The sequence below is a fragment of the Carya illinoinensis genome, chromosome 3, assembly GCF_018687715.1.
Source record: "Carya illinoinensis cultivar Pawnee chromosome 3, C.illinoinensisPawnee_v1, whole genome shotgun sequence".
Classification (NCBI taxonomy): Eukaryota; Viridiplantae; Streptophyta; class Magnoliopsida; order Fagales; family Juglandaceae; genus Carya; species Carya illinoinensis.
In genome coordinates this window covers 52,952,210-52,977,102 of record NC_056754.1, presented here as the reverse complement: position 1 = coordinate 52,977,102, position 24,893 = coordinate 52,952,210, and the positions used below count along the sequence as shown (strand labels likewise).

Below are 24,893 nucleotides of genomic sequence, written 5' to 3'. Positions count from 1 at the left end.
ACTTTTTTACTAGTTTTGTCACTGCTTTTTTAAGTATTTACTGTCACTCAGTCTTCCATTTTGACAATTTTAAGTCTGTTTTGTATTTCATGGGACTGCAACAGGTCTGTTTGGAGGGTGATGCAAAGCGTGTGGTGGATGGTTTGCAGAGCAAAGCAATGGACTGGAGTTTAGGGGGGTGTCTGATTGAAGATGCAAAAAAGTTATTGGGTTCAAGTGTCAATTGGACAGCCTCCCATGTCCATAGAGAGGCGAATATGACAGCACACCAGCTTGCAAAAGTGGCTACAGAGACGGTGGAAGATGTCTATGAGGTTGAGAGATGCCCGAGCTGTGTTTTTCATATTGTACACAGGGAGATGATGTAGCCGGGTGGATCTATGTCACTTTGGACTATTGAGAATTGTATCCCTTTATTTCATGGTTAATGAGATCAGTATTTCAAAAAAAAAAAAAAAAGTCTGTTTTGTATTTATTTTACATTGCTGCCCTCGGTGCCATTCTATTATTGTGTTTTAAACTTTTATCCTTACTTTTGTAACCGCAGTTTTGGATTTTTCTTGGTTTCCTACTTATCAGATTTCAGTTTGTTTAATGCCGCTTGGCGTAAGGTTCTTTTAAACCGCTTGGTGGATTTCCAGAACTGCTTGGTGAGCTCCATCTGTTAAATCACGTAATTCCAAAATCTCCGCTTGCTCTCACCGACTGAAATGTGGAAACTAAATATTTTCTTCCACTTCTGCTCTTCTCCATTCTCACTTCTCTCACAGAAAAATCTCTGTATGTTTCGAATTGCTCCGCCGGATAGCTTATCTCTCATAGCTTGTCTCTCTGTTTTGTCTTTTGGTTTTGGCAGGCTTGTGAATGTATTCCTGGGTTCGACGGAAACCACTTCTTCATGATCGACGGCAGCCAGCTCAACGGAAACTTGTCTCTGTTTTTTTTCCTTTGTTTTTTTGTCTAATCTGCTTGTGATCTGATGCTCAGAGACAAATGAAAACGCAAGACAATATGAAAAATCCTTATACACGAGGAGATCAATAATTACAATGCAAGCATTCTTTGTTTTCAGGTAAATTATGAGCTTTTCATTGTTTATGCACATATCTATATGCAGAGTTATTGTTGTTTGGGTGGTTGTTAGTGAGCATTTTAAATTATTGAAAGGGAATTGGTATAACGTTTTTTTTTTCTTGTTCTTTGACATTCCTAGAATTTATAGGCAATTCACTAAAATTCCTTTATGAGTGGTGGATGATATTAATCTCATACACCTGCAAGAGTTGGATTCTAATTTCTTAACAGATCTAAAGCTATTGGCTTGATATCATGAGAAAGGCAATTAATGTTATATGTGTTCCTTAATCCCTTTTCATCAAGATTTTTCTGTTTGAGTCGGCTGTTTGCAATACTATGAATGCTTCTCACTTTTTTGAAGGCAAAATAGGGGAGCCTTACTCTGTCATATGGCTTCTCTATCCTTTGAAAATTGCAAACTGGAAAGACAAATTGCAAGGTGATCTTGACTCTTTAGTAAATTGCAAAATCCTTTTGTCCCTCTGTACTCTTAACTTATGGTGCTTCAACTAATTAGTTTTATCATGCAACTCATATGTTATTTATCTTATTGGAATTAACTTTTTCTTCACCTCTTTCCTTGCTTCTTTTATTACGGTAAATTCAAACTTCAAACATGTAAAAAGAAGCATGGTGGCACCTTCATTTTTTTTTTTTTTTTTTTGAGCATGCATCTCACCATCTTCGAAATTCAGTTTTATAGCTATACAGCACATCTATAGTCTACCAAGCATGGTTATAACGTAGCCTGGAGATTATTATGTGGCTGCAATGTTTATAGAGTAGTTCCTTTTATTACCATGAAATTAATATCTCAAGTGGTACTGTTGAAAAAATAATAATTTCAAGTGGTGACTATCACTTCTGATATGTGGTTCTAAAGTGCTTGAATCTATTGAAATAATGGTAAGACTAATAAATTTTTGTAATTTGAACAAAAATTTTATCATGAGTATATTATGCCTAGAATGCTGAAGAAGATGTTGTAGAAAGATGATAGTTCCAAACTATCGTACAGAAAACCTAAAGAGCAAAAAGGAAAGTTCACAAAAGGGGAAAGTTCCCTCTGCTTTTGATTAAAATGAATTGACTACTTACAAAACTGACTTATGTCCTATTTATACAAAAACATAATTACAACACCTGTTATATAATAAATAAAAACTTGCTAACTCATGTGTACATATCTCAATACTCCCCCTCAAGATGGAGTATGTATATTTATCACTCCCATCTTGGAAAGAAAAAATGTAACCAAGGAAAGGCTAAAGCCTTTGTAAAAAAATCTGCTAACTGATGCTTTGAATTCACATGAAGAGTATGCAATATTCTAGCTTGAGTTTTTTCTCTAACCAAATGGCAATCAATCTCAATGTGTTTCGTTCTCTCATGAAACACTGGGTTGGCTGCTATATGTAGAGCAACTTTGCTATCACAGTAAAGTAATGTTGCAGGTGAGTTTTGACTAATGCCAAAGTCTTTAAGCAAGGCAATTAACCAAGTCAATTCACATGTTGTGGAACCGAGAGCCCTGTATTCATCTTTTGTTGATGATCTTGACATAGTGTTTTGTTTCTTGGATTTCCAAGAAATAAGAGTCACCCAAGAAAACACAAAAGCCTGTAATTGACTTTCTTGTTTCAGGACATGTTGCCCAATCTAAATCTGTGAATGCCTTCAATTGTAAAGATGAAGATGCATGCAAAAATATACCCTGCCCTGGAGTTCCTTTTATGTATCTCAAAACCTAATATGCTGCATCAATATGAACTTGTGTTGGTTTATTCATAAACTGAGCCAAAATATGAATAGAAAATACCAAGTCTGACCTTGTAATAGTCAGGTAAAGCAACCTTCCTATTAACCTATGATAAACAGTGGGATATTCTAATAAACCACTATCTGTGTTGATGAGGAGCAGGTTAGGATCCATAGGTATTTTAGCTGGTTTACAACCAATAAAACCTGAATTTGTTAACACTTCAAGAGCATAATGTCTTTGGCAAACAGAAATGCCTTTAGATGTTCGAGCCACTTCCAATCCTAGGAAGTATTTTAATTCTCCAAGATCTTTAATCTTGAACTCAACATGAAGAACATTTTTGATGTCTTGCACAGCTTGAATATCATTGCTTGCTACTATCACATCATCCACATAGACAAGCAAAGCAAGGAATGAACTTGTAGTGACTTTAGTAAACATAGAGTAGTCACACTTAGATTGTGAAAAACCACGACTTAAAAGACAGTTTGATAACTTGTGAAACCATTGGCGAGAAGCATGTTTGAGTCTATATAAGGATTTAGTCAACTTGCACACTCGTGTCTCCCCCCCACTTCCATAACCTTGGGGAAGTGTCATGTAAACTTCTTCATTTAAATCACCATGAAGAAAAGTATTATTTACATCTAACTGATGTAAATACCATCCTTTAGCAGCAGCAATGGCAAGCAAACATCGAACACTTGTTAGCTTGGCAACAGGAGAAAATGTATCAAGAAAGTCCAAACCTTCTTGTTGAGTGTACCCCTTAGCTACAAGCCTAGCTTTGTATCTCTCAATGGTACCATCTGACTTATATTTAATCTTGTACACCTATTTGCAACCAATTGGATGTTTATTAGGAGGTAAACTAGTTAGAACCCAAGTATGATTTTCTTCAAGAGCAGTTAACTCAACTGACATGGCATCACACCAATGAGAAAATTTGATAGCTTGATAATATTATTTGGGTTTAAAATTTGAAGACAAAGAAACTGTGTAGGCTTTGTATGCAGGAGACAATTTAGAATAAGAGAGATAAGTAGACAAAGCGTAATGAGAACTGACCTTTGAGGAAGCTGCAACAAGTGAACTATGATCTGAGTAAGAACAGTTGAGATTGCAATGATATTGCTGTAAATAGTTTGGTGGATGTCTCTTGTAGATCTTCTAAGAGAAGAAACATGTGTAGAATCAGTATTTTGAGTAGGATTTTGAGGTGGCTGTATATTGGTTGAAGAGAATGTGGAATCTATTGTAGGATCATAAACTAGAACTGGAAGAACAAAAGAGTCTATCGGTACAACAGTTTGTTGCGAGGAAGAATGAACAGAATTTGTCTTGTAGGGAAATATGTGTTCATGAAAAATAACATCCCTAGATAGAAAAACTGTATGAGACTGTAAATCATAGAGTTTATATCCTTTTACACCATAAGGATAACCAAGGAACAAACACTTTCGTGCTCTAGAGTCAAATTTGTTTCTATGGGCAGAAAGAGTACTAGTAAAACAAAGGCATCCAAATACCTTAAAATGAGAGTATGAAGGCATTGTAGGGAAAAGCAATTCATAAGGAGACTTATTTGAGAGAAGTGGAGTAGGTAATCTATTGATAATATAAGCATCTGTTAAGACACAATCACCCCAAAAACATAAAGGAAGATGTGCTTGAAATCTGAGAGCTCTAGCCACTTCTAACAAATGTCTATGCTTGCGTTCCATAATTCCATTTTGCTGAGGAGTGGCATTACAACTCCTTTGATGAATGATTCCCTTCGAAGCATAATAATTGGTCATATTGAATTATAGACCATTATCACTTCTAATGGTTTTAACTTTACGATTGAATTGTGTTTTAGCAAGAGCAGAGAATGAAAGTAACTTAGGTCTAGTTTCAGATTTATTTTTCATCATATAGACCCAAGTTGCTCGGAGAAATCATCCACAATTGTAAGGAAATACTGAAATCCTTTTAAAGTGGAAGTAGAAAAAGGACCCCATATATCAGTATGGATGAGGTCAAATGGTTCTGTAGTGACATAATCGCTTAGAGGAAAAAATAAACGAGCCTGTTTGGAATAATGACATATATCACATATGTTTGTACAAGGAGAATTGATAAGAGAATCTTGTTTATGTAACAAACTTTGTTTAGCATTGGATGGATGTCTTAAACGATAATGCCATATGTCTAAAGTTTGAGGACTTGAAACAAGAGGTGTAGGAATACTGGAAGCAGAATATGTATTATCGGAATTAGAAAATACACTAGAAACAGAAGCAACAATTACTTCAGGGGTTGATGTCTTATATGGCAGCAAGTAATAAAGTCCATCTCGTTGTTCACTCAGACCAATCATCCTCCATGCACATAGGTCCTGAATGATACATGATTTATTTAAGAAATAGACAGCACAGTTAGTGGGATGAACAAGTTTACTAATTGATAAAAGATTGAACGAGAAGGATGGAAGACATAGAACATTAGTCAATGTTAAAGTATCAGAAATTTTGACTATACCTATGTGTGTGACATTGACTTTGTGACCATTTGGAAGAGTCACAAAATTGGATTGAACATATGAGTACGAATGTAAGAAGGAAATAGAACTGACCATGTGGTCAGTTGCACCAGTATCAATGATCCAAGGTGCATTAGAAGGATGATTTTCAACTTTATTGATGAAGGATGAAAAATGTTGAAAACTAAGAGCAGTAAAAATACTATGTGGAGGAAATGGTAATATACCTGACTGATGAAGGAATGTCTGAGGATTTTGTTGAGTACCTACTTATGAAACCATTGGATGTTTGGTTGAAGACTTGTGTAAATCAAGCATAGAGAGAAGTTGTTGATACTTCTCTTGAGTAAAAGGTAATGAAGATCCTTCAAAAGTGTGTGCCTCTTGTGAAACATTATCAGAAGGATTACCATTGACAAAATTAATGCGAGATTTGGTGAATTTGTATCCAGGAGGATACTTGTGGAGTTTATAACATTTCTCCTTGGTATGTCCCACCATTCCACTGTGACTACACATTGGTTTAGGTTTTGAAGAGAATTTATTTCTCAGAGTAAGTTTCTGAGAATTTTATTGCTGAGTAGTAGAAACCAAAGCAGCATAATCAATATTGACAAATTTGACAGTAAAATGAATACCACACTGTCTTTCTTCTTGCAAGATTAGAGAGAACACTCTGTTGATATCAGGAAATTGATCTATCAACAGAATTTGGGATCTAACACTTGCAAAAATGTCACTAAGTCCCATCAGAAAACGCATCGCATATTCACATTGCCAGTGTTCAAGAACAGCTTTTAAAACTTCACAATTACAATTTCTTGAAGAGATACAAGAAGGTAAAGACATATAATTCATCAATTCATCCCAAAGAGTCTTCAATCGAGTCAAATATGCACTCACAGACAAATCATCTTGCATCAAATCTCCAATTTTCTTCTGGAGCTGAAAAATTCTAGGCGTTTTAGTTTACAAATAGCGTTGCTGTCAATCGGACCAGAGTTCTCATGCTGTGTTGATATAGATGCAACTGGTTGCGATATCTTTCGATACAGAATTGAGTAACCACGAGAAAACCATGTCATTACAACATAACCAAGTATTATGCACTGTATCAGAAAACATTAGATAGCAAGGAAATACTTCCATCAATGAAACCAAGCTTGTGCTTAGATCGTAAAGCAATTCGCATGGAGCCAGACCAAGCATGGTAATTATCTCTAGTTAACGGCTACGTAACCAGCACAATGCCAGGATTATTGGCATTATTGAGATGATAAGGACTAGATGAATTATCCGTAGGATTGATATGAGATTCAGAGGAAAAAGACTCCATTTAATGCAGGATTACAATTTTCACTGATACCATGTAAAAAGATGATAGTTCCAAACTATTGTACAGAAAACCTAAAGAGCAAAAAGGAAAGTTCCCTCTACTTTTGATTAAAATGATTTGACTACTTACAAAACTGACTTATGTCCTATTTATATAGAAAACTAATTACAACACGTGTTATATAATAAATGAAAACTTGCTAACTCATGTGTACATATCTCAACAGATGTTCTACGTTATTCCTTGAGGCATAAACGTGCTTATGTCTGGATTAACTAACATGCAGTACAAGTTTTTATGTTGATGGTCAATGGCGATATGATGAATCCCAACATCATGAGAGTGGCGAATATAGTATCGTCAACACATTACTTTTGGGTATGGATTACATGGATGTTGATAATGAAGCCTTTCGGCGTATGGTGAGTTGGTTATCCCATTTATTTGAAATCTTGGTGACTTGGCTACTTGTTACTCTTTTTGTTATCTTGATGTCTTGTATATCTTAATACTATGTTTTTGGCTCTTGTAGGCTGTCTTTCTACTAAAATGTTGTTATTGCTGTCGTTCGTTGTTATTATCTACTAACAAATTAGAACCAGACTGTTACAATGCAGGCCTGAGTCGCAGATGGTCCACCGACCGAAGTGGTGCTAGGTCGATCAACGCTGATTTATAGGCCTATCCCATCAACGTATTTTTGTATTATTCTCTGCTTACGTACACTGCCAATGAGTTACTTCTTGACCCAGGCAAGGTTTGGATGCTTGACCATTTGCTTTCATTTGAGAGGCTCAAGTTCCTGTCTTTCTAATGGTAACGTGAATCAATTTCAAATCCGGAAACATTTTGCTTACATGTTGCCCTAGATGTTGATTTACCTGTGAAGCAAGCATTTAATATACTGCATGAACAGGTATTTTTTTTCAAGATTGAAAATAAGTTGAAATTGCTTTTGCTTAGTTTGGAATATTCTTTTAAGAAAATGTGATTTGTTATTGATAAAGGAAAATAATTATTAATCGATAAAAAGGGAAAAATAGTTGTTCAAAAATTTATTCTCTCTTTCCATCAAACCAATGTGCATTGATTATCTCAAGTGGAAGAGAATGGCGAAAATATCTTAAGTAAATCTATAGTGTTTTAAATAGCATTCACTTTCTATTAAGCATTTTGGCATATGGTGAGTTCTTTTGCTTTTGGACACCTAAATCATACATAGGTGTTGCTCTTGTATAATTAAACCCAAGTGCTGGTACAATAATGAAAATAATCAGCGTGTATGCATGTGCATGCATGTGTTAATTGGTGTGAATGAATTCGCTTCTGTCGATTTATGTTGGATTCTGGTATGTGATCGGTAAGCTAATGGTTCTGGTTGATGGGCTGCTACATTGTTGATCCAGACTGGCATTGTTTTAATCTTATCAATTTTGCAAATGATCTGGCAGGAGTTAAAGTTCACCATCGCCTTCGTAACGTAGTTGAAGGTGGGGCAATTGTTTTAGAGAAATGTTATACATCGTCCTATACTATATACTTTATATATTAAAATATTATTTTTTATTTTTTTTATTTTTTATTTTATTTTATTTTTATTAAATTAATTAAATTATTCTATTTATCATCCACATATTACATATTTATTATAAAAAAATAAAAAAAAAAATTAAAATAAATATAATGTTTGAAATATGATAAAAAATTTTTTTCATTATTTTAACGCTTAAAGATCAGAGTATACTTGTTGGTGGGGACATTAATGAAGGTAGAGCTTTTCTGGTGTAACTTTTTGCTTTTCAGAGCTCAAGTGTCTGAAGATGACTTGACATTTTAATGTAACAGATGCTTTTGGTCTGATTTGGCAGACACTGATATGCTTGAGAATATTGAAATTGGAGAGCAGAAGCGACAAGATGAGGCATGCAAGGCTGCGAAGAAGAAAACAGGGATCTATGATGATAAGTAGGATGAATGTTCGGATCAATACTTTATTCCAATGGCCAGTTGTAATAGAACTTAAATGGATCTAGTATCCATGACTTTCTTCTATCAATTGTTAATTATGCTTTGGTGTTTCTCTTGTGACCCGTGTACATGGGCTATACTTGTTGCAATCATTAAAGTTTCTTACTTACCTATAAAAAATATTTTCGTGATGTCTTATCATTCATAATCTTACCAAAAATAGCTAATGACACGTTTCTTGTGGGACTTTAGATTTAATGATGAAGCCTGATCAGAGAAGAAAATCCTGCCACGGGATGTTGATCCCACTGCAGATGAGGTTTATTTTCGCTTTCACCTTTTGTGCTTTAGTTTTTTCCTGAGCTTAATTTGCCTTTTGTTTTTAATTAAAATTACTTGAAGAAAATGTTGATCATGGACATTGGTCTTGAAATATGTGCTTAATCGACTCTTATTCTCAGGGACTAGCTCTGGATGAAAGTGGACATTTCTCTGGTGACGTAGAGAAGAAGCTCCAAGAGGTAAACTTTTATTCCATATACAATATGTTAGAAAATAAAGGAGAGTGGCTCTGTTTGAGGATGAGGAACTTCCTATGCAGTGATCTGATTCTTCCTATACGCCGTCTTTCTTTTTCCTCTACACTTAATTTGCACAGTTTGAATATTTGTGATGAAAGATGATTTTAAGCTTCTTTTCATGCCTGAATGATTTATTTCTTAATCAAGATTTTCCTTGCTTATGAAGAATATATCTCCCTATTGCTAGGTCCGTAAGAAGATAGAGGGTTCTTCCACAAATAATCACTTTGAGGATCTCAACTCATTTGAGAAGATCTCATCAGATTACTCTACTCCACAAAAAATGCTTCAATTTAAAAAGCCTAAGAAAAAGAAATCCTTGTAGAAGGAAGAGGAGCTGGATTTAGATGTCCTTGAAGCAGAGGCTCTTATCTGCTGGTCTGGGTGTTGGGGATCTTGGTTCCCAGAAGGATGAAAGGAGGCAAGCCACAAGAGAGGAGCAAGAAAGAGCTGAGGCTGAATTGAGAAAACATGCATACCAGTCAGCCTGTGCAAAAGCTAATGAGGCATCGCAATGATAATGTATTCTTCCATTTCGAAAATTTTACTTAATTTTGACACTTTTTTGGATGAACTGTTACTGCTATTGACTATGTATGTGAAGAGATTTTATTTTCTGTTGGGGTTTCTTCCATCTTCCATTGCATTACGTACATGGTGAATAACCTATTTAAAATTTGTTTATTCCATTTCTTATTTATATGCACTATAAATTTTATGTTGTTTTTTTTACTATAAATCTATCTTTGTTTGTTTTCACGTTTAACTTTAAATACTAAATCAAATTCTCAGGGCAGCACAAAATGATGCATTACTGGAAGAGATAATTGGAAGTAGTTTTGGATCAGCTTCAAGCAGTTCTACTGATCCGATCATAAAAATATATGAAATCACAGAAAGACTGATAATTGCTCCGACAATGACGGTATAATTTCCTTTTTTTAAAGGCAAATATCCTATTTTAAAGAATGAAATTCGTTTTTTAACTCTTTCGAATGATTTTATTTTATTTTTTTGAGGCATGGAGATTGGAGGTTGGTTGGGATGAAATGGAGATGGAGGATGAGAATTTGTGAATTGTGCTATGGATTTGGAACTGTGCAAATGGTTAAATTTAAAATGTTGATTGTTTGTTAAGTTTAATTCATATGGTAATGATGAATTTCGAATCCTTCTATACGGTATGATTTGGATGTTGGTTAATGCATATAATTATTCTGTCTTAACGCAGAAATCCACATTTTTGGTTAAAGGCAAATTTAGAATGGTTGATTTTCATCAATCATTCCATTACATGTCATGCAAGAATTGCAATAAAGTAGTTGGCTACAGCGCGGCGAAAACTTCCTGTGTTATAGTTGCAAGAATATGACGATTGCACAACCAAGGTAAACATTTTCATCATATTTGAAATTAAAAATTTTAACATGATAATTAGAACATTTTAATTGCTGACATCAAAAAATAATAATTCATTCATTACTCTTATGTGTCAAGTTTACTTAGATGTGTATGATAACATCATCGATACCAGTGGTTATTTTTGAGTCTTTGGCAGAGCAAATTTTGGGATGTACAACGATTAATCTTATAAAACATACAAACGAGGTAAAATCTATACATTCAAATACGTTTAAAAAATTTGATACATTATCTTTTTATATGTTTTTCATCATTACAAGAATATCTACCTTGTCTTGAAGATATTGCAAATAACACTAAAAATAATGAATGGATCATAGTGTTGGGCACGCAGATGAATGAATCCGGGAGGCTATGTCAAAATAGGCTTACTGTATTGTCTATTAATAACATCCCAGGAACAGAAGAAAGAGTTTCCAGACCTTTTTTTTTAAATCTTTAACTGTTATAATATATAAGTACAAAGTACTCATATATAATTGTAATTATGTTTATGGGAGTTCTGTGTTGTAACTATGAATATTTTGTAAACAGTATGTATAATGTTTATTATGAGCAGGAAAAAATTTGTTAAAATATATATGAAACTCTCTTCGCTTATAACTAAATTGGAAAATTTTAAAATTGTGAAACCTAAGAAAAAAATCAACCGGGCACACGTGCATTGCACGTGCTACTTTACTAGTATATATATATCTAAATGCATAATTACCTCATGATTTACTAACTAACTCACCTTATCATCAAAATCATGTTATCTTACCTATTTATCTCACTACTATTCATAAAATATTTTACTGTTATTTACAAAATTCTAATCCCACTACTCTCCAAACTTGTGCTTCATGCATGCATGCCGCCAAGGTTGCCTTGAATATGATGAAAAATGATAAATACAACCGCCCGGTGCAACCAGCGTATTAACATCACTTGTTTTATTCTTTCCTTCCTTTCCCTCTCCATTTCATTCCCCCTCTCTCCCACTCGAAATTTCATTTCTCCCTCCCTCCATCTCCATCTCCATTAGACCACTCCCTTTCCCTTGAATATGCCTAGTGCCCCATGCAAGTCAGTCTCCTTCAGGAAACCAAATAGGTATGGCCCCCCTTTCTGAGCAAAGAAACCACCACTGCCACAAACCTTCACACTTCATTAAAGCATCTTCACCTCGTAGCTACCGTGAATCCCTTCAAGCAAGGCAACTCCAACCATGTCGCAAGCCACTGCATAACGTCGGAGACTCCATGAGAATAGCCCAGCAAACCTCCCCGTTGCCATTACTCCTCTATTTTAAAGTGCCAAAACAGAGCAATTTTGTGCTCTCAGCCCAGATACCTCCCACGCACGACCACCCACTTAAAACCGACGCCAATTGCACTCAAGCCATTGCCTCTGTTTCTCGCACCAAAACACAACACCCACTCTCTATCGGGAGCCACTACAAAACCACCGTCATCAAGACACAGAACAAGATCATGGGGCACTCCAATGTGTGGAACTCTCACCCTAAGAACCACGAACCTAGCTCCCGCACCTGGTACGAAATATCGCTTCTTCTCTTCCAACCTGATTAGTCCATGAGAAATTATCATTGATCGAAAGAAATCTAACTTGTTCCGATCCTTGTCATGCTTCTGATTTATTTATAGAGATTTTTTGTCTATTTGATTTTTTTTTTTTGTGTCGTAAGACATTTGCCCTTGTGCAGCAATGCCAAGGAAATTGGCTTCATCAAGGTATTATTTTTCTAATGAGTTTATTGTCTTACTATGAATGTTGGGTTCTGATTGTTTGATTTATCGATTGTTAGATTTTTTTCATGAGTATTCAGTGGCTTGGTCTATTGAGAAGCTGACTCACAAGGTGGTCGGAAGTTTCCATGTGAGGTGAAGCTAGGCTAAGGGCGAAGAGAATTTGCTCTGTTTTTTATTTCCCGAAACAGAGAACACAGTGGAACCTATCTTACGGTATTATGGTTGCTACGGTTTGCCATTGATTGCTCATCTATGGAGGAGATGCTCATAGTGTAGAGGATGTTGCTCGGTTTTGGTTTCTCACGTTGTGTTTCTTTCATTTAGAAGCATGCAAGGGATTATTTTTGGCAGAATAGTTTAAAGAAATGGAAGTAGGAATAGAAAATAGTGGCCAAAGGTTCTTGTGGGTGGTAAGAAATCCACCACCAAAGGAGTATGAGCTTGCCAAGCTCTACTGCAGTCAGGTGGCTTCCGCCTGCACAGGGGTATAGAACTACGACATCGTCCATGTTGCGTTGGGAGAAACAAAGCAGTAGCGTGGAGAGAGAATGGAGGGAAGAGAGGAATTTGAAGTGAAGAAGATAAAGAGAGAGATGCGTTTTCCCAATTCTTCTATATGCAACCGGATTTGCGGAACCGGTGCGACATCGGCTGACGTGGCGGCTGACGTGTACTGCCACGTCATCTAAAATTTAAATTTAAAAAAAAAAAAAAAAAAAAAAAAAAAACAAACAAAGCAGAAAAATGAGAGGGAAATCGAAATAGAAGGATTTCAATGTGGCTGAAGCAGAGAGAAGAAAAAGGGCCGAACTTGCTGGAAAATCGCAACCTGAAAGTCGCCGGCGTTGGAGCCCACAGGCTGGTGAGGTCGCCGTCTGTCAGTTGTTAGCCCCATTTCCCTCCAGCCCCAACTTGAATTCAGTTCAACCCGCGACACTAGAAAGCTCGGTAAGTCAGAATGTTCTGGGTTGCAAATATGAATCTTTATTTTTTTTTTTCTGCTGTATTCTTTCCGTGTAGATCCGTGTAGACAAACCTGGATCCTTATTTAGTCGAACCTGGATCCGTGTAGACGAACCTGGGTTTATCCGTGTAGACGAACCTGGGTTTATCCGTGTAGATCCTTATTTAGTCTTGCTTTTAGACAAACCTGGAGATCAGTCCGTAAGCTAGTAGAGAGTATAAAATAAGGAAAAGTTTATTCTGAGATTCAGTGCAGTTTTTTTTTTTTTTTTTTTTTTTTTTTTTTTTTTTTCTCTGTTGTATTCTTTCCTTTTTGAGAAACCTGATTTAGTCTTGCTATTTGGTTACTACATATTTTTTGGGCTGTAGTAAGGATGTTTACGGGTCTCCAGTTTTCGGGTGTTGATGAAAGTCCTGTTTCAGCTTACGGGAAAGAAATGATAATGCTTATTCCATTCAAAAAGTCTACATCTCTATTTTAATTTTTACAACTACAGCATACATGGATTTGGATGCCATAATAAATTTGGTTCTATGATTAAATTTAAAGTTTTTAATCAGCATGAAAATATGTTAATGGTAGTTGGTTGAATAAATTTTTGGATGAATGCATATTTGCTTCCCATTGTAGTATTAAACCGTGTGGCTTCAAGCCTCTTAACTATATCCAATGATGGTGAAAACAAATTTATAGCTATTTATTTATCTGTCTCATGAGCAATGCCTGAACTGGACGTCTAAGCAAAACAGATTTTCCCCTACATAAATTGCTTTAAGAATTAAAATAGAACATGCCACTGATTATTTAGAGATCAAATTCCACGGTGAGTAGGATTAATATTTAGAGATTAAAGAGGGAAAAACAAGTGACAAGACATTTGAATGTTTGCTAGAAGAAGATTTTGACAACTTGGTAAACCTTTGCTATTGACAATTCATTTGCCTCCATCTTAGCATGGGAAACGGAAAAGAAGACATGTCTAATGCAGAGCCATCTAGCTCAAATCCCCCACCCGCGGTATGTTGTATTATGTAATTTATCGAAAACATTATTTGTTTAGTAGTTGATATTTTACTGTCAAAATTCATCAATAACTTATACAATAATATTTTAGGACATACCATCAACGTGTCCAAACATCCCGAATTACATGCACGGTTACTATGGACCAATGCCTGCGTGGTCACCGGCTTTTTTATCATATCCTGGTGCCAACCAATATCCAAGCAACCTACAGGTGGTGATATTATATCAAACATGTTTAATTTTAATATTTAGAGATTTTTAAAAGAGTTTAATTGCATTGTTTTTTTCTTTTTGCCAGCATGGTGGTTACCCATTTCAACATGGCATGGAAGACCCAGTATCTCGCATTAGTACAAGCTCCATTACAAGCAAGTTCGAAGGTATAGAGGATAATAGACCCGATGGTTGGGAAACCGAATCGCCATGTACATCCTCTAGAGTTGATGAATGTGTTGCAGATAGACCAGATGCACAGGATAATAGGCCCGATGGTGGGGAAACTGAAACCCCCACCACCAGTGCCGGAGCATCTGAGAAAGTGCAAATGGATGGTGATGATGTGCCAAAGTCCAAGATGGAGTTTAATTCGTTAGAAGATTTAATGAGTTATTATAAGGAATATGGTAAGAAATGTGGGTTTGGGGTGATGACAAAGAGGAGTGAGAGGGGAGAGGATGGGACTGTTAGATATGTCACACTTGCCTGTGCCCGTGGTGGGAAGGCTCGGAATCGGATTTTGAACGTTGCCAACCCTCGTCCGACAGGAAAGACAGAATGTAAGGCAAAGATTAATGCCTCAAAAACTGCTGACGGAAAGTTTCGGCTGAATACAGTTCACAATATCCATAATCACAACCTGAGCCCAAAGAAATCACGCTTCTTTCGATGTAATCGAGAAGTAAGTGAAACTGTAAAAAGAGTCCTTGATACAAATGATATGGCTGGGATTCGTATGAATAAGAGTTTCGGATCGCTTGTTGTTGGTGCGGGTGGATTTGAGAACCTCCCATTTTTGGAAAAGGATTGCCGTAACTACATCGACAAGGCACGACATCTACGACTGGGCGCAGGTGGTGCTGGGGCGCTGCAAGACTACTTTTTAAGAATGCAGTACAAAAATCCGGGGTTCTTTGCATTGATGGACCTGGATGATGATGGTAGGTTAAAGAATGTATTCTGGGCAGACCCCCGGAGTAGAGCTGCGTACCAATATTTCGGTGATGTGGTCACATTCGACACCACATACCTGACGAACCGATATGGGATGCCCTTTGCACCATTTGTTGGTGTAAACCACCATGGGCAATCAATTTTGTTGGGAGCTGGCTTGATTTCCTCAGAGGATACTGAGACCTTCGTGTGGTTATTCCGGACCTGGTTGCAGTGTATGGATGGTATAGCGCCGAAGGCTATTATCACTGATCAAGACAGAGCGATGAAAAATGCCATTTCAATTGTTTTCCCCGAAAGCCGACATCGATTTTGCCTTTGGCATATACTTAAGAAAGTCCCTGAAAAGCTTGGAAGCTATGGTTCCTACAAATCTGGATTGAAAACTACACTAATGAAATGTGTGTATGACACCCAAACTCGGGAAGAGTTTGAGAATTGTTGGGATCGGTTCATCACCACGTACAACTTGCATGAGAATGTGTGGTTGAAGAGTCTATACACTGAGCGTGAGTACTGGGTACCGGCATTTTTGAGAGATGTTTTTTGGGCTGGAATGAGTACAACTCAGCGGAGCGAGAGCATGAATGCCTTTTTTGATGGCTATGTTCATGCTAAGACAAACCTGAAAGAGTTTGTCGATCAATATGATAATGCCTTGAAAAAGAAAATTGAGAACGAAAATGTTGCGGACTTCCACTCATTTAATGTCACAATTCCCTGCATCTCTAGATCTCCAATTGAAAAGAGATATCAAGATTTGTACACCAATGGGAAGTTTAGGGAAGTTCAGCAACAACTTGCCCGCGTCATCGACTTAGACCCAGTTTTACTCAAGGTGGACGGTACAGTAAAGACCTTTGTAGTAGAGGATGAAGTTTGTCTCGAAGAGTTCACGAAGTTGGTTACACATTCAGTCCAGTTTAGTCAGGAAGATACAGGTGCTGCAAAGTGTTCTTGTGGTTTATTTGAAATGAGGGGGATAGTGTGCCGGCACATCTTCGTTGTTTTCAAATGTAACGGGGTTAAATCATTGCCAGATAGGTACATTTTGGATCGATGGAGGAAGGACATCAAAAGAAGATACATGTTAATCCATAGCAGCTACGACACAGTACATCAACGGGAGGATTCTATTGCTTATTCTAGTCTTTTGAACATCTGTTATAAGATGATTACTCATGCTGCGGGTTCGAGAGAACATACTTTGGATGCAACTAATAAGTTGCATGCAATGATTGACCTCTATTCTGGGAATTTGGATCCCACAGCACATGCAAGTGATACCGCAAATGTTACAGCAACTGTTGGTTCTTCAAAACAAGTTCTCAGTCCACATATTGTCAGAGGGAAAGGGAGACCCCCATCTCTGAGGAGAGCATCTAGGATGGAGAGAGACTTGCGAAAAGTTAAAGAGAAGACCAAGCGAGCACAGGGAAAGGGAAAACGCAAGCAGGTGCTGATCCTCTATTTGATTTCTACCTTGTTGATGCTTAATTTTTGTCCTTACTACCTGAAAAATTTTATATCTTATTTTCAGCGAGACGGAGAAGATATATCAGTCGTAGACGTCCGCAAGAATTTATTTGGTGTCGTGCAAGTAATATATTCCATTTAAATTTATATTTGAATTATAAGTTATATTTGAAATTCTGTTTGAACATCGTATTAAGCATTGTTTTAAATTTTGCCTGTGCCGTATAATCAGACTGAGCTTGAAAGCATACCAGCTGCTGACCCCGTAGGTGCCCAACCCGAAGAAAGACTAATGCAAAGCCAAGAAAGTGTACGTGAATCCTAACTTGTGGTATGGATGATAATTTTAATACTAAGTTTGACATCATATGGTGTTCATGAATTTTATTGGTCTACAGATGCAATTTGGGTTGGTTGGATCACAACCGCTAGAGACTATATTGGATGGTTCACAACCACGGGAATGATTCAAATGATTGTCGTGGGTATGCCTTTCCGTGGTTAAACATGTTTAGGGTGTTTTATGTAACAGTTTTAAAGATTAGGGTGTTCTTTGTGGGTTTTAATGAAGGATTTGGCACCAGGCTTAATTCATTTATTTTCCCTGTAGGTTGATCCCGTGGTGTACCAGCTTATATCAAATGTTAATGATTAGTTGGCCTACCAATATTTAAGTCACACAGATGTGAATATTAATCTTGTTGTTGGTGGTATTTTGGGAATATTTATACTTGTTGGTGTAAACATTTAATTTTGCCTTTGAGGATGAGGGGGGAATATTAAAGCAAGTTATTTAATATTGAGGTGGTGAAAATTTTCACCGGCTATTAAGCATCTATTGTGTATTATAACAGCATGTTAAATTCTGGCAATATGACGGTACAGGACGGTACTATGTTGTTGGTGAATTCTGGCAATATGAAAATGGTTTATTTGAAATTGGTGGGTAGGTGGTGACAATTGGAGATGGATGCATGAATCATATGTGGGATTTTATGGCGTTAAATCATTACCAGAATTCTGTTTGATTGAGTCGGTTCTGTTTGAACTTGTCAAAATCATCAAAGTTTTGGTCTATACGGTACTCAGGTTGGATTGGCAACCTGGCCAACGAGAGGCCTCTTTTTTAAATCATCAATATCATTGCAGGGTACACCATTTGTTGGTGTAAAAATACTGATTATTTCGAGTTGCATGCAGCGGGAACAAGTTGCCTGTGCACGTTTTCCCTGTGCCGTATAGATGTTGATTTTAGACTTCAACTTCTGAAAGCACAATTCAGTTTATGCCTGAATTCTAAACATCCAGCAAGCAAAATTCTAATACAAGAGCCTTAATAACAGAATTCAAGTCCCTAACTTGAATTGTACCATACATCAATACAAAAATCATCAATAACAGAATTCAGTTCCCATACATTAAAACAGCATTAAGTAATCAGTTTATAACAGAATTCTAAACATACAACAATAACAGTATTCAGTTCCCATACATGTTAATACAAGAGCCATCGTCCAATACAAATTAAAAGTACCACTAATGCAATCCCACATAAATGTTTTCCCAGTTTGTGCTCCCTCTTCATATCAGGTTCTTGTGTCTGCCGCAGCAACTCCTTCTCAAGGTGATCCACCATTCTACGCAGGTCATTCTCCCTTTTTTCGAGGAGGTCGACTATTTTTGAGAGATCTTTCTCCCTCTGTAACAGGTCATTGATTCTTTCTTGAAGCTGGAGCTCAGTCACTTGGTGATGATCTGCCCACTGGAAAAACTTGCAGAAGGGTAATCCCTGAGCATTTGTCACACAAATTAGTTAATGAACACTGAAATAAATGTTAACAGAAAGGAAACTACACTAATTACCTCTGTGTTGTACTTTGGACACCCTAAGAATGGCCGGCCAGGATTTTTTGCTGTAGTTGAAAATTTCAGTGTGGCTTTCACCCCACAGCAGCACAATGGTTGCCCCGTGGTACGTTTAGCAAAAGATGAAGAAGACATGGATGAGGACGATGACATTTCTAAGATGAACCAAAGAAGAGAAAGCAAAAACTAATTTCCCACAATTAGTTAGTAATATATATTTGTATTCAGAAGATAAAATATTAGTGCTCAAAATCCAAAACTAATTCATCACAATTATTTGGTAAGAAAACAGTGTATAGTTGGTAACAAAACAATATATTGCTATTATTTTGTAACAAAACAGTGTCTCCCACGGAACGAGCTGGGTTTGAACATGACAAATGATTCCAGGATTCCCAGCTCATTTGACACTTGACAAATCAATGGCAGTACATTAAATATTTAGTGAAAAATATCATCATTAAAAAATAACTATTCAAAAAGAAATGTATATAAATTGCTTAATCATTCATAATGATCCCACACCTAGTTTTTCAAAACATGACCTGTCATCTCATTTATAGCTACAAATTGAGTTATGGATTGAAAAACTAGTAGTATTACTTCAAATATTGAATAAATTTTTATTAAACAGTAGGGTCTAGAGATCAAAGTAGATATTGACCAAATATTGCCTTTGGTTGTATCGACGCAATCAAAGTAGATATTTAGAGATCAAAGTGTTTGTGTGGAATTGACCATGAATTGTGGTTAGGCATGTCAAATTTGGGTTAGGCCGATTAACTTGGATCAGTTTATTGTCAATTCATAAATACTTTCGATTTTAATGACCTAATACTAACCCAACATGACACAACCCGATTGTAAGCAACCTTAACTATCATTGATTAATTACTACAAACCCATCTCCATCTACACATTCAGTTCCCATACACTAATTTCACAATGTTGTGAAATTATTATAACTTAGAGGAGGAATAATACAAAAAAGGCCCTGTCAACCACAAATTAATACACATTTTCAACAAAAAGGACCTTTCAACCACTAATTCATATACATTTTCAATAAATGAAGCAGAAGACATTCACTTGTTATAAAATAAGGAAAAGTCTACAATGGAGTGTCAAACGGGCATATCAAATTCATGAACCTATTATTATAACAATAACAGCCAAAAATAATAACAATGACACATGACCAAGTATGTATAGCATGAGAATGTTGGAAAAAAACCAAAACACATCAAAAGGAGAAATCTAACCTGATTTGAAACTCGGTCTTAGGGTTAGATTTTTTGTCGGTGTTAGGGTTAGAGTTTGGGTGAAATGTGGGCTTCACATTTCAGATCTAGTGGAGAAGAGGACAGATCTAGTGGTTCGGGTTTGTGGTTCGTGGGTCTTCGGTACGAGATGGGAAACGTGGGTTTGTGGGTCATGGGTTTGAGTGGAAGACGAAACCCGATATGAACGGGGACTGCTTTCTGACCGGGCTTTAGATATCAGATCTGGTGGAGAAGATGACAGTGCTTACAGGCTCTGGTTCGTGGGTTCAAAACGGGTTTGTGATTCGTGGATCTTCAAAACCACATGTGAAGCTTTGGGTTTGTGGGTCTACCGAGGAGAAGACGAAGAAGAAACTGCCGGCGACAAGACGAAAAAGAAAGTGCGCTGCCGGCGACTGGGATGGAAGGACAAAGACCAATGGAACGGGCTCTTCAAAACCCAAAGTTTCAACTTTGGGTTTGTGGGTCTACCGAGGAGAAGATGAAGAAGAAAGTGCCGGCGACAAGACGAAGATGAAAGTGCCGGCGACTGGGACGGAAGGACAAAGACTAATGAAACGGCGATTGGGATGGAAGGCAGAATGGGGAAGACGAATGGGGAAGACGATGGGAATCGGAAGGGTCTCGCAGTCGTACGTGTGTCGGCTGGTTTGAAAGTGAAAAGCAGAGAGAAAAGTTGAACGAGGGAAAAGTTGAAGGGCGCTGGGTCTTCAATTAAAATCTCTTCAATTAAAATCTAAAATCTAAACGGCGCCGTATTGGAAACGTGCCACGTAGGACACGATGACGCCGGTTCCCCAAGACCGGTTGTAAGTAGACTTTTTGTTTACATTTTATTTTTCAACTTTTTTCTTTCTTTTATAATTCCACTTAAGTTTCACGTACGACTGGTTATCTCTCGGTTCCTCACGTCGGTTGTATCTAGCAGAGCTGTTGCTCGAGACTCCTGCCAAAACATTTCTTTTATTTATCTTTTAAAATATATTTCTTTAATTTCTTAAATAGAGTTTTAAAAAAATCATAAATTTATTAAAAAATATTTTTAACTTTTAAATAAAAAATAAAAATAAATCGGTAACATTTATTGTATATTTGGTAAAAATATCATTTTTTATTTTATATATATACATATGATCAATAATGATCCTATCTTATCAATGATCTATCGTCGGTCTTATCAATGACCTAATAAGGCCGAAGGAAAAGTTGACTAATTTCAATTGCAGGCTACTTTTTCTTGGTCTCGATTCCCCAGATTAGGACTGTTCATCCGGGTTTCGGACCGGAAGTCTGAGTATATCCAACCCGGAACCCGGGTATTAAAACTGGTTCAGATTTCGGCCCATGTATACCCGGTTTTAGACCCGAGCCGAAACCCGGGTGAATCCGGGTTTTTGAAACCCGAAAATTCGGGTATCGAGTTTACCCGTTTTTTTTTTTTTTTTTTGTCCCACCCTTTCTCTTATAGAAGTCAGTTTTTGAAGCTTATTTTTTTAAAAATAAAAGCCTAGTATTTTTTCTTCAAACATCTAATCTAATATTAATAAAAACACATTTATACAAAAATGTTACAAAGCATAATTCTGCTATATTTATTTTAAAAATTAAAAAAATTATTGAAAATCATACGTTTTTTATAAAAGACTATATTATGTGAAAAGCTTTTCTAAATCACTAAAAAGCATAATACTAACATTTTCCATAATAATAAAAATATATAAAAATGAAAAAATAAAATGCATGCAAGCCAACTAAATATTACATTATTTTGTTATTTACACATTACATTACAAAATACAAAATATGAATTACAAAATCAGATCCTTAGATTAAATCTATTTATGAAGAAATATTGGGGGAAGAAGCTATGGGAAATCCTCAGTTTGCTTATTGGCCTGATTTCAGTCCCTAATTAGAAACACAATAAACACATGTTTTGTACTTCACAGCATCCATCGACCAAGGAGTAAAATGGATTCTTAACAATAGACTTCAACCGAGCATGAAATATCTGAGTACCCTACAAAGAAATAGGCCAATCAGCACCAAACAGACAAAGTTGTTCAAAACACTCAAACTAAAGAGTCAAGTTTCATCTCGATGTCTAATTATTATGCAAGAAAATTCATACCACAAAACCTATATTACAGTTTATCAAAGAATAAGTATCAAGCTCTTCATGAGTGTGACTATCTTCATAACACAACATCAGCATGCATGGAATTATCAAGGATGGCTGCTAATGAGGCCCTAAAATGGCATTCATGCTTCTCACTGATGCCTTGACACAGCAAGCATGGGAACATCAAAGGATGCTGCTAATGAAGCCAAAAACCAGCATGCAACTTCTTCCAGATAACAAGCATGAAAGACAGTGACATGTAAAACTGGTACATGTCATGTCTTCAACACCAATGAGAGCTCTCACAACTACTATTTATGACATGTAGGTCATAAATCATAGTAGAGTTCATCAATCAGTCGACACAATGCTTCCAGCTGTAATGTATCATCAAAAGCCTTACAAAACCAATTTACTTTAAGTTAGAATGTAGGAAAGAGAATGAAGCTGAAGATGTTTTCAAAGGCCAACAACCCACTGAATATAAACAGCCAGCTGAGGCAACCAAAAAGTCATCCATTAACATAAGAATAAAGGAGGATGGTCATAGTGGCATAATGGGCATAGAAGTCATTCAATGGAAAAACACCCAAAACAAGTTCTAAGGTAAACCAAGCCAAATCTTTTTTCTCAAAAGAACTTCGTTATTCAGTAAATAACGAAGTAATTGCTCTTCCAATGTCTATCATCAGAAGAGAAAATTCAGTGATACAATTTTTCCCCTTTGACAAAACCACATTTAGTTCATATCAAGTTGGAAAGCAAATTTGGTTAGTATAGGTCCTAAAAGGTGGATTTGTTCTCCCATGATTTGGTGTGTTTCATCAGTATAATTACTATTTTCTTATGCTAATTACAAAAAAAAAAAAGCACTTTGTGCTTAAAAACAGTTACAAACCAAGCACAAATGTTCTTTCCCCTCATTTTCCCAATAACCAAACAGATAAACAAAAAACACAAGGGTAACGCAAATAATATAAATTTTCTTTTAAAGATACTCACTACTAACAATACACTCTCAGAAACGAAAGGCCCAGCAGACTCCAACGATCAAAACTAAAAATGAAGGAACCCTAGATCTAGGCATAAAACACAAAGAAATGAAAACAAAACAGACCCAAATCAACAAAGTAATAAAAAAAAAAAAAAAACCCTAAAAAATTGTCGCAGATCTCAAAAACCCATAAACAAAAGTATACATGTAGTTCTGAAATACGTTTCACGAAATGAGAATCTCGAGCAAGAGAAACGGTGAGCCTATACAGGGTAGTATACATGCAACCAAGGCTAAAACCGATCAAAAAAAAAAAAGTATACATGCAGATATGAAGTACCTTACACGAAATGGCTATCTCAAGCGTGCCGCGTGGGTCGTTTCCAGACGGGTTTCAGGTGAGAGAGAGACAGGTCTGAGCAGATAGAGATATGCGGTCTGGGCTTGAGAGAGAGAGAGAGAGAGAGAGAGAGAGAGAGAGAGATGAGAGCTAGGGTTTGAAATGGGTAGATGCAGAGCTAGGGTTTGAAATGGGTAGATGCAGAGCTCGTGCGAGACAGAGAAGGCTGGAAGAGTGACCGAGGGTTTTTTTTTTCATATATATAACTGAGTACCGGGTTTTAAACCCAGAACCCGCTTTTCAAAACCCTACCCGGACCGGATTGGTCCGGATTTTTATAATGCGGATTTCGGCCCGGATTTGATCTGGGCCGAAACCCGGAACCGAAATCCGGTTATCCGGATTTCCGGTCCGGGCTGGATTTTGAACAGCCCTACCTCGAATCCCACTAGCACTGATAAGGTTAGGCCTTCCTTTTATTAAAATCAAAAATCTTATCTCACCTTATTTTAATTTATTATTATAATTTTTTAAATTTTAATATAAAATATAATAAATTAATTAATTTTTTTAAATTTTAATATAAAATTAATATTTAAAAATTATATTATAATAATATTTTATTTATTATTATTTAAAACATCTCATTTTATTTATATATCTAAAAGGAATTTAAAGATCCCATTTGTTTTATAGGCATCAAAGCCTGAGTCCAGCACTAAATCATTAATTTGCTGATCTGTTTGAAATATTAGAATAGATTGGTACGTATAATGCCGAGAAAATGACTTTGATTAATTTTTTGTTACGTTCGACATCATGTGTACATAAAGCGAGGCAATGAGAGCTTTTGTGTTACGGTGTCTATAGATCACTTCATGGGTATGGCTATAGTACCATGGCATAAGAAACTATCAGCACTATTTTGTAGTTCCAAATTGTAGTACCGCTCATACGAACTGCTTTCAAGGTGTTCGTTAAAATGTCTAGCTAGGCTGGGGTTCTATAAGTTTTTTTATTTTTTATTTTGCAAGCCTATAAGTTATATATGGTTTAATTATTTTTTGCTCAGTATGGATTTTCAACAAGTTCAAACATACCTCACATGGGTCGTAAAAAGATTATTTGAGAATCTTCACACGGGTAGATAAGACGTTGTAACAACAATAATAATGTTGGGAAGTATTTTATATAAAATAACTAATATTTTTTTATTATAATATTAACA

The 24,893-nt window shown here is 36.3% G+C and overlaps 3 protein-coding genes and 1 long non-coding RNA gene across 25 annotated transcripts; 2 read left to right on the top strand and 2 right to left on the bottom strand.

Annotated features, from left to right (window-relative positions):
- Positions 1-644: 644 nt before the first annotated feature.
- On the top strand, positions 645-13,021 carry LOC122305295. 22 transcript variants are annotated; one of them, XR_006241083.1, is made up of 9 exons: positions 656-1,072; positions 6,986-7,121; positions 7,302-8,189; positions 8,568-8,986; positions 9,129-9,188; positions 9,436-9,770; positions 10,041-10,173; positions 10,480-10,636; positions 12,481-13,021. XR_006241083.1 is itself a non-coding variant. In XM_043117705.1 (7 exons), exons 2-6 carry the CDS (start codon positions 7,431-7,433, stop codon positions 9,133-9,135), a joined length of 318 nt encoding a protein of 105 aa, XP_042973639.1. In that variant the 5' UTR covers positions 645-1,072; positions 7,317-7,430; the 3' UTR covers positions 9,136-9,188; positions 9,436-9,865. The 22 variants fall into 22 exon arrangements, 2 of the variants coding, with proteins under 2 accessions (XP_042973639.1, XP_042973638.1); XR_006241093.1 differs by lacking the exons at positions 10,041-10,173; positions 10,480-10,636; positions 12,481-13,021 and having other exon boundaries at positions 654-1,072; positions 7,317-7,356; positions 7,452-7,515; positions 8,151-8,189; positions 9,436-9,865; XR_006241094.1 differs by lacking the exons at positions 10,041-10,173; positions 10,480-10,636; positions 12,481-13,021 and having other exon boundaries at positions 654-1,072; positions 7,302-7,456; positions 7,569-7,615; positions 8,151-8,189; positions 9,436-9,865.
- A 178-nt stretch (positions 13,022-13,199) lies between these two features.
- LOC122304955 (protein FAR1-RELATED SEQUENCE 5-like) lies at positions 13,200-17,465 on the top strand. Its single transcript, XM_043117217.1, has 7 exons — positions 13,200-13,286; positions 13,445-13,584; positions 14,342-14,405; positions 14,713-16,104; positions 16,204-17,040; positions 17,125-17,184; positions 17,293-17,465. Exons 1-7 carry the CDS (start codon positions 13,200-13,202, stop codon positions 17,383-17,385), a joined length of 2,673 nt encoding a protein of 890 aa, XP_042973151.1. The 3' UTR covers positions 17,386-17,465.
- Positions 17,466-18,451: 986 nt separating this feature from the next.
- LOC122305777 lies at positions 18,452-20,063 on the bottom strand. The gene is made up of 2 exons (XM_043118326.1): positions 18,924-20,063; positions 18,452-18,849 (listed from the first exon to the last, which is right to left on the bottom strand). The coding sequence occupies exons 1-2, from the start codon at positions 19,077-19,079 to the stop codon at positions 18,556-18,558; spliced, it is 450 nt and encodes a 149-aa protein (XP_042974260.1). The 5' UTR covers positions 19,080-20,063; the 3' UTR covers positions 18,452-18,555.
- Positions 20,064-21,946: 1,883 nt separating this feature from the next.
- Positions 21,947-23,797, bottom strand: LOC122302201. Its single transcript, XR_006240398.1, has 2 exons — positions 23,666-23,797; positions 21,947-22,229 (listed from the first exon to the last, which is right to left on the bottom strand). It is a non-coding gene; the product is annotated as an uncharacterized LOC122302201 (long non-coding RNA).
- Positions 23,798-24,893: the final 1,096 nt, after the last annotated feature.